This window comes from Cydia splendana, chromosome 11, assembly GCF_910591565.1.
Source record: "Cydia splendana chromosome 11, ilCydSple1.2, whole genome shotgun sequence".
NCBI lineage: Eukaryota > Metazoa > Arthropoda > Insecta > Lepidoptera > Tortricidae > Cydia > Cydia splendana.
Genome location: NC_085970.1, coordinates 3,707,494 through 3,718,056, shown reverse-complemented (window position 1 = coordinate 3,718,056; position 10,563 = coordinate 3,707,494). Strand labels below are relative to the sequence as shown.

Below are 10,563 nucleotides of genomic sequence, written 5' to 3'. Positions count from 1 at the left end.
AAAAATATAAGCATAGAGAGTATTACTGCAATGTTCTGCCGCCAGAGTGCAGCACTACGAACGGATAGTGGTAGTGGCGCCCCCTACGCAGAGTTTTGCGTAATATTCCCTATTTAGACCATGGTGCCCCCCTAATTATATTTTTAGTTTTCGATTTAGGCCGCAAAGTGGCAGTATGTGGTGGCCACTCTTATATAAAAACGTTTTTAAACGTGACTGAAACAGCTGTATTGACATTTTTGACATGTTTTTGACGGTTGACGTTTATCTGACAATCTGACATCTCAGTGTCGATCGCCTTGGTCGGTGTTTAAAAGGTGTTTATTTCCCATCAAAACCCTTTGAAAATGGTTAAAATCGCCCTCCAAATCAGAGCCAACATAGAATGTATCGAGAAGCTTTATACCAACCATCCACACTACCAATGGTTCTTAAAACTGAAGTGTAGTAGCTGCGGCGAAGTGTCGGAAAAGTTCCACGATCTCACGGAGGCCGACAAAGTGCCTCAGAAGCACAACCGGTCCGAAACGAACCTCCTGATAAAGTGTAAACTGTGCTCCAGGGAAAACAGCATGGATGTTGTCGAAGGCAGCAACGGTAACACTAGTTTTGTAAACATAACCTCAATTTTGTGTTGTTATTGTTTTGGAACAACTTTTTTATTTGGTCGAATTTTTGCATACCTATCCAGATTGTTATTGGTAAAATATATATCTTACTTTTCAATTAGCAATATTTCTGACTTAGTTACACTTAACATATCTTTACGTAAAGTTTACATCTGATATTCTGTAGAATAAAAGGTTTTTAACTGGGATAGGTTGGTGTTTCCTTTAATAAAGTAGATATTGGTTTAGAGGTAAAGAATTATTTTTAATATTTTCTTTTGGAACATCATTCAAACTCCATAATTTAAACTAAAACCCACAACTTACTTTTTCTGACAAATATTTATTTTAATTACCTAAAATGATTATTTATTGTTCTTGATCCAGGTGCATTTACAAACGAAGATGCTGGCAAATTCAAGACGCTGGTAATATTTGACTGCAGAGGAGTGGAGCCCGTTGACTTTGAACCTAAATCTGGGTGGATTGCGGAGGCCGAAGATAATGGTACATAATTTGCTTTATTGGACCATTGTCTGTGGACACTGTGGTGTTAATCAAGGCTCGGAATGGGTTTTTTTTAAATCCCAAAATAGCCCAATATTCTTAATTATTTTATGGTCTTTATGTGGGACTGAATCATGTATTTAGGTAACAACTTCAATTTATTAGATTGTCCCATTAAAAATGAAATTATAAACCAAAGAACGATAAATAACATAATAATACCGGTATTTTTTGTGTGAAGAAAAAACCGGTTCCGAGCCTGTGTGTTAACTTACAATTTGTAAACCACACCTTATTGCAAATAATTATATAACAGTTGACTAATGGTTATTAAAGAATGCTGCTTTTAATGCAAAATATTAACTAAGTATTATACTACACATAGACACATTCTGGCATGAGAGATGTAAACTTGTTCTTTTTTACATGCTGATTGTTTGCTGAAAGAATTCCTTGTTTGCTAAAAGACTACTGTATAAGGCCAAGGATAACCATGTAACACCAATCCTAAGACTTAATAATTCTAGTAAGTAACAAACACACATGTGTTTGTTAGAGTTCATTTCAAGACATTCATTTTTAGGGTTCCATAACTCAAAAGGAAAAAACGGAACCCTTATAGGATCACTTGTGTGTCTGGCTGTCCGTCTGTCACAGCCTATTTTCTCCGAAACGACTGAACCAATTAAGTTGAAATTTGGTACACATATGTAAGTCTGTGACCCGAAGACGGACATGTAACGTAAATAAATGAATTTTAAACATAGGGGGCACTTTTGGGGGGTAAATGAGACAATTAAAAAACTAAGCTTTGCAAACTATAACCCTAACTGGCTTTGTAAACTATACTAAATCCCTGAAAGGGATAAGTTCGCCTTTGTACTAATGATGTGTGTTCTTTCATGTTATATGTTTCTTTTTGTACAATAAAGTATTTTACTAATACTACTACTACTACTACTATATCGTGTTATGTATCAAATGAAAGAGCTCATTGTGAGGATCTCAAATATAGTTTTTAGGGTTCCGTACCCAAAGGGTAAAAACGGGACCCTATTACTAAGACTCCGCTGTCCGTCTGTCCGTCGGTCTGTCACCAGGCTGTATCTCATGGACCGTAATAGCTAGGCAGTTGAAATTTTCACAGATGTATTTCTGTTGCCGCTATAACAACAAATACTAAAAACAGAATAAAATAAAGATTTAAGTGGGGCTCCCATACAACAAACGTGATTTTTGACCAACGCGATAACGCGAGTCCGACTCGCACTTGGCCGGTTTTTATATGTAACTACAATCTTGGAATAAAAACAATTTCTTTCACAACCAAAGCATTCCACATACGTATTTGCTAAGGAAGTCATAGCCCTAAGTATAGTTTTTTTTTAATAACCTCTTTTACTGTCTGCATGCTCTGCAAAGGTCTACTTTTTTTCATATTTTATATCACCCATAGTACAAGCTTTGCTTAGTTTGGGGCTAGGTTGATCTGTCTAAGATGTCCCCAATATTTATTTATTTATTTATAAAACAATTTTTGTTTTAGGTAAAAAGTTTGAAGATGTAGATCTCACGGAGAAGGAGTGGGTGGACTATGACGAGAAGAACCAGACCTCCGTCGGAGTGTATGAGCTGGAATGGCAGTTCATTAAAGTCAAATAAGTGATTTTTCATTTTATCTTGTTATAAACAATGAATTCACACTGTAACTATACATTTATGTTATAAATATACCATGCTCGCTGAATTAGGTATAGTTTTAAAACATACGTCACTGCGTTTACCTAAATACACTCAACATTTTTTTTTATTTGTTCTTTTTGCATTTCTATTTACTCATCTCTGGTTAACAGAAGTCCACTGCCACATATTGAAGACAATCATTATTATGTCAACATACTAAGATAGCAAACATTTGACAATTTAGTTATCACAAAACAAATGGCTTTGTATGGCGCCATCTAGTTCGGCTGTCAAAGTCTGGTGCACATTTTTTTTTCTTAGGCTTCATGTCTACTCTGCCTACTATGTTAACACTTTCAGTACCAAGCGCTCAATTTCCAATACATAATGAGCCCGACTAGCGGGGTCTTGGCACTGAAAGTGTTCATATTATAAATGCGAAAGTTGCTCTTCCTGTCTGTTACCTCTTCACACTTAAGAGCCCATCAACGTGATGCACACTAGCGCCACTGCTAAATAATCGTGATTATTTAAATTTATCGAAAGATATTTAAATAACCGGGCAAGTGCGAGTCGGACTCGCGCGCGAAGGGTTCCGTACCATAATGCAAAAAACGGCAAAAAAAAAACGGTCACCCATCCACGTACTGACCCCGCCCGACGTTGCTTAACTTCGGTCAAAAATCACGTTTGTTGTATGGGAGCCCCACTTAAATCTTTATTTTATTCTGTTTTTAGGGTTCCGTACCCAAAGGGTAAAACGGGACCCTATTACTAAGACTTCGCTGTCCGTCCGTCCGTCCGTCCGTCCGTCCGTCCGTCTGTCACCAGGCTGTATCTCACGAACCGTGATAGCTAGACAGTTGAAATTTTCACAGATGATGTATTTCTGTTGCCGCTATAACAACAAATACTAAAAACAGAATAAAATAAAGATTTAAATGGGGCTCCCATACAACAAACGTGATTTTTGACCAAAGTTAAGCAACGTCGGGAGTGGTCAGTATTTGGATGGGTGACCGTTTTTTTTTGCTTTTTTTTTTGTTTTTTTTTTTGCATTATGGTACGGAACCCTTCGTGCGCGAGTCCGACTCGCACTTGCCCGGTTTTAGTATTTGTTGTTATAGCGGCAACAGAAATACATCATCTGTGAAAATTTCAACTGTCTAGCTATCACGGTTCGTGAGATACAGCCTAGTGACAGACGGACGGACGGACGGACGGACGGACAGCGGAGTCTTAGTAATAGGGTCCCGTTTTACCCTTTGGGTACGGAACCCTAAAAAGGAGGCTGCTACGTACTGTGTATTTTGTATTTAAGTACCTTTTGAATATATCAAACTAGTTTTTATGGATTCGTCAATCTATGCGTCCAAAGTTAAAACGGCCGTTTTTGTTTTGAGTTCATAGATCGACGAATCCAGCAACATAAAAACTAGTTTTATTATTTAGCAGTGGCGCTAGTGTGCACGTTGATGGGCTCTTAAAATGCCGCCGAACCTTTTTAAGTAGGTAGATTAAATTTGTAATGGATATAGTTTGAGGCCCGGGAAAGGACGCACGCAGACAAAGTCACGGACAAAAGCTAGTAATCAATAATTATTTAGAATGCGATAAATGCAAGATTGACTAGTTACTCTATACAATGGAGCATGGTAAATAGCGTGTTTACATATTGCTTACTCAAGCGGCCCTTCTTATTTGTTCCGTTGCCCGCTTCCCAAATCACGCACGGCACGCTAGTCACCGGAAAACATTCCCATCCAACGTTCGAGGAAATGTTTAGGGAAAAAGTGTGCCATTAGGAAATGCGACTAATTTCGTATCGTATCATTATATGACGAACGATTCGAACGCGTATTGAACTCATTATTATTTACTAAACGGGACTTAATCGCGTATAATAAAATTGTCTTGTTGTCTTGCGTATAATTGTTGTGTTTTTGTGTGTCTTCTCCGAGACCACGGGGACAACGCCGTCCACGTAACGTAACGTCGGAGGTAAATTTAAAGTTTAGTAAATAATTCTTCTTCCTCGCGTTGTCCCGGCATTTTGCCACGGCTCATGGGAGCCTGGGGTCCGCTTGACAACTAATCCCATGATTTGACGTAGGCACTAGTTTTTACGAAAGTGACTGCCATCTGACCTTCCAACCCAGAGGGGGAACTAGGCCTTATTGGGGTTAGTCCGGTTTCCTCACGATGTTTTCCTTCACCGAAAAGCAACTGGTAAATATCAAATGATATTTCGTACATAAGTTCCGAAAAACTCATTGGTACGAGCCGGGGTTTGAACCCGCGATCTCCAGATTGAAAGTCACACGCTCTTACCGCTAGGCCACCAGCGTTTTTTTCTTTTTTTTTCTAGACCACCAGCGCTTTTTTTTCTTTTTTCTTTTTAAAGTTTAGTAAATAATAATTTAATAATGATTAAAAATCGTGAATGTTTAAATTACGTATTGAACTCGATTGGCGCGTGTTTTTGTTTGAAAGATGAAAACGCTGAATCGGTTTCTATTACTTTATGCTCAACAAAAAGTTAGTCAAGTTTTTCTAAGAAAAAATCTCGTGATAGTCTTTTTATTTCCTGGATGCGATGTTTTTACAATAGGTACTTTTTATTACATACGTGCCTACATGGGTGGGTTTCTAACTAACTGAATTATGACTAAGACAATGAAAACAGAGTATACATTTTAATGTTATTTTTTTAACTCCTTCGGTCTGGATTACATGAAAACTCGGTACAGATCTAAGCCTCTACCATCAGTTTTAACATTGACATAACGCTCACGGCTACGTAATTTACTTTCTGTACATCTCGCTTGCACTATTGCTCGCATATGCGAGTACGAGCGAGATGCATAGAAAGTAAGTTACGTAAACGTGAGCGTTATGTCAATGTCAAAACTGGTGGTAGCCGTACAGGTCAATGTAGTGCATACTTGTTTTCCTTCGTGTTTTCTCGGACGCGTTCGTACGTTCCCGTGAAAATACGAAGGAAAATAATTATGCTCTACATCTGTAGAATATTTTTAAGACACATTGTTTTGTTTTGTCAGCAGTCAATTTTGCACACGTAATTGTAAGTTAGATGACCGTAATTTTATGGTTCCTTGCAGTCTAGTTGGTCTAATGTTGACAGAAGGTGGCCATAGAAATATAATGGAAGTTAAATTCTTGGCTCTAGAGTGGTGATACTCGTGATGATGAATGAATATTTGTATACATTCTGCACTACACTTAATCACAATATTTTTCAAACCTTTACCTATTCAAGGTATAAAAGTAATTTCATGATTAATTTTGCTAAACATTTGACTCGTAAAACTGAAAAAGTATACGTAGCATTGTTTATACCCATTATCACATCGTAAAAACGAATCCTACATATACGTAACGTTTTTTTGCCCGTTACCCAGTACCCACACACCGTGCTCATCCATAACGTCATATGTGTACACTAGTTTCATAGTAACCCGTTTTTCAGTGTGTTTACGGCAGATACCAAGTCGCATCGAATGGCTCGTCGCGTGCGTGCATGCTTCCCTTTCCGCATCTAACGAAAGTGGGCGAATTTTCTTTCTTTGTTTGAAACGTATGTTATTCTTGTCTTTAAGTATTTTAACAGTTTGGAGATGAGATATATTGTGTATTGAATTGACACGATTTCACTCATTATTTTATTGCGTGCACTTATTTTTGTTATTTTGATCTGACGCTCCCAACGTGACATTTCGTTTTTGGTTGCAGACAGGCGCACAATAAGACATAAAAACAATACAGACACCAAACAGACACAAGGGTGATATCATAGTCCGGTTTTAAATACTTTGAATGATGAGGTATATTCTATTTAGGGTATCAGACAATTTTTACGTTACATTTCCTGACAAGTAGGTAGGTAGCTAAAATACGGGAGCCCTAGCAGACTTAGCTCATTAATTACATTCGCTCCAGTAATTTTAAAATTAGGTCAAATAGTCACTGTAGAGGGAAAGCCGAAAACCCCGGTTTCTTGCGTCTCGGTGTCTTCATCATTTAACTTATTCGTTAAAATAACTTTAAAACATCGGAATTTCGAACTGAACAAAAATGGTATTTTCTGACGTGTAATAGCGTTAGCATGTAGGACTTAATGTTTCTAAAATAGTACAAAGGCAGACTCGAGATAGTGCACACACATTACAGGTTAGAGGAAAGGGGACGACCGCTTTGTCATATAAAAGTAGTCCCCATTTTCCTCTCTGGGTATCTCTATAATAAGGCAGCTGGGGCTCGGCAAACTTTTGAGAAGACATGACAGGTGGCCGCTCTTTTGAGAAGAGCCAAAATTGATTTGATCAGTATCAGCATTTCCCAATCTAATATGGGTAGCGACCCATTGGTGAGTCACGAGCGCATATTGAGTGGGCCCTGAAACTACTAGGACTAAACTGAAAATCGTAATTCAAGACCAAGAAAATTAAGACTATGTTGCCACTGCAATAATTTGTTTGTAAAATAGTAAATTCCTTTTTAGGGTTTCGTACCCAAAGGGTAAAAACGGGACCCTATTATTAAGACTCCGCTGTCCGTCCGTCCGTCCGTCGGTCACCAGGCTGTATCTCATGAACCGTGATAGCTAGGCAGTTGAAATTTTCACAGATGATGTATTTCTGTTGCCGCTATAACAACAAATACAAAAAAGTACGGAACCCTCGGTGGGCGAGTCCGACTCGCACTTGTCCGGTTTTTATAAATAAACACGCTAAGATAATTTATTTACTGGTAATTTTACTCCTACGATTACAAAAGTACTTTTATTTACTTATTTTTACATAAATTCAAGACACGCTAATAAAAAGTGGCAACATTGTCTTACTTTTTTGGTCTTGAAATACGATTTTCAGTATAGGGAATCTTACCGTCACCAATGACATTTCATGGCCCTTTTTAAGCTTTTTAAGCTTTGCCACTGCAATCATTTGTTTGTAAAATAGTAAATTCCTTTTTATAAATAAATACGCTACGCGCCACTTGCACCATCCCACTAACCCGGGGTTAACCTGTTAAACCTGGAGTCGCCATGGCTACCAGTACAATTTGACACTGGGTTAACGGTTTAACCGCTAAACCCCGGGTTAGTGGGATGGTGCAAGTGGTGAAGATAATTTATTTATTGGTAATTTTACTCCTACGATTTAAAAAAGTACTTTTATTTACTTATTTTTACATAAATACAAGACGCGCTAGTAAAAAGTGGCAACATTGTCTTACTTTTTTTTGGAATCTAATTATGATTTAGAGTTTAGTCTAAATATTCAAAGTATTTTTTAGAAAATTACCTACTAACTACACCTACATCAAAAGAGCCGCATAGGCATAGCCTGTCGAATTTCTAAGATCAAGTTCGCCATACATATACATACACAAAAATATGTACAATAAAGTAAATAACATACACACATACATTTACTATCTTAGAAAAGCGGATACCTATAGACTATACGAGCCGCGGTTTTCCGACCCAGGGGTCATAGGTCATAGTAGCCTATGACTATAGGGCATAAAACGAAGGAGGACGCAACTCCAAATATCCACTTTACTGTCATAGGAGACGTTACTCGAATTCAGAACAAATATTGGCCCTGGCCACATAATTCACCACTTGTGTAGAGAGTATAAGTACTAATTGGCTGAAAGCGACAGTGCGCTATGATTAGTGCTAGTGCTATCACTTAGCCGGGTGAACGGCTGACGGCCCGTCACACTCCGCGCACCTCATTATAGAGAGATTACACGTGTGTAGGTAATCACTGAACGTTAAACTATGTTACTTATTTAACTTGGCTAAATAATAATGTTTAATGTATCACTGGACCACGCAACGTCATTTTTTAGATGTCAATGACATGGTACGGGTTCAACGCCGATTTGATGATACGGTTATAATCCGTAGATTCGTAATAGACCCCGAACTGCTAATCCTTTGTCTATTGTTAAGTAAAACCACACTTGCTACTTCAAAAAAAAGGGTCTTAATTATTCTAATTGGCACCTGTGCGCGGGCTAGTCCAACGCCCAAAAAACCAGTGTAGGTGCGCTCTCCGATAACGCGCCTTCGTTACGCATCTCGATGACACATTTTAGACTGAGGGGCTACCGCGAAAACCGAAATTCGCAAATTGCGGGGATCTTACTCTTTTACTCCAATGAAGGCGTAATTAGAGTGACAGAGAAAAATGCCCGCAATTGACGATTTTCGGTATTGGCGGTAGCCCTACTGGTTCGACTCGCCAGCACTCAGTAACCGGAGAGAATTACACGACCCTTTTTTTACAGGTAGAGGCACGTGCGGTTTTACTTAACAATAGACAAAGGAGTCCACTTACAAATCTACAGACTATAACTCCTGATGCATGTTAGATGTTCTTGCAGTGCGCGTAGGTGCGTCGTGTACAGGTGTAAAAATATAACGACAATAATACCAGCGTATTACATAAAATACGCAACATTATGCATAACATATATACCAGTGTTGGCTGAAAGTTAATGCAAATTGAAAATGTTGGCCATGAACCATTATAAATTGAACCTAAAACCGTAACGGACGATTACAGTTTACGATTCAATTTATAATGGTTAATGGCCAACATTTTCAATTTGCATTAACTTTCGGCCAACACTGATATATACACTGCAGTCTTTAATAATCCTAAATTGGAAATTAGTAAACATGTCGCGGATTTGCAGCAACCAGATGAAAGCGCATACATTTAAATAATAAGTCAATGTGGATATTGATTGCTGAAAGCTCACGAGTTGTCTTTGTAGAGAAATTTGTTCTTAATTACCTACTTGTTTTGTTTAACTGGCGGGCCATCAGTTCGTCCCTAACTCTAAGCCTATAAGATTATAAGATTTGGCCCTAGCTCTATTAGTTTGTCGCTCTGCCCACAATTGAGGAGCATGTAAAAATCAAAAGGGCTTATTTCTCTATGAAAACTATACAAAAATACCTAAGTCCTTTTGAGAAGACACTCCTCAATTGATCGAGCGGTTCGGCTCCCGCCGCTCCGGGGCCCCGGGCCATGATTCCTTTTGGCCCTAGGGTACACACGCCTTGCTGAAACCATAAATAAAACCACGACGTATCACAGCAGCACTCATTTACTCAATGCACACCACGCATTCACACGACAATAACTTATTAAGAACTAAACTGTTACTAATTATAAAATGTGACATGAAACTTGCAATGCAAAACATTGATAACATTAATATCTGTACTGTCACTTTGATTTAGGGTCAGATAATCAGCGGCGGTATCATGGTCGCTTTTTATCGCCTGTCGTATCATGCGTCACTTTCGCACTTACATACATGTTAGAAAGTGACACAAGGCATGGTTATAGGTGATGTAAACGCGACCATAACATTACCGCTTATAAATGTTTTCATCTAATTCTAAGTAGTCAGTCCACAAATGAAGAACTTTTCAGCACCTTTTGAAGACATATCGTTCGTGCGTACCACTTTTACGGGAAATTTTGGTAAAATAAATAAATCTAATTATTTCCTAGCCTTTCATACTTTTGACAATATCCAGTTCATGACACTTTTCATAATAGAACGATAGTACAATACTTAATAATATGACCTGTAAAAAGGAACTGCCGAACTCAGAAGCTGAAAATTTCAGTGACCATTTGCAGAGAAAATAAAAACTTATATGTAGTCTCCGGAAAGAGAAGAGTCGTAGAATGTACGGGAACCCATACAT

The 10,563-nt window shown here is 38.2% G+C and overlaps 1 protein-coding gene across 1 annotated transcript; it reads left to right on the top strand.

The window, feature by feature from the left end:
* Positions 1–287: 287 nt before the first annotated feature.
* Positions 288–2,856, top strand: LOC134795001 (UPF0587 protein GA18326). The gene is made up of 3 exons (XM_063766858.1): positions 288–597; positions 996–1,115; positions 2,662–2,856. The coding sequence occupies exons 1-3, from the start codon at positions 348–350 to the stop codon at positions 2,775–2,777; spliced, it is 486 nt and encodes a 161-aa protein (XP_063622928.1). The 5' UTR covers positions 288–347; the 3' UTR covers positions 2,778–2,856.
* The last annotated feature ends 7,707 nt before the right edge of the window (positions 2,857–10,563 follow it).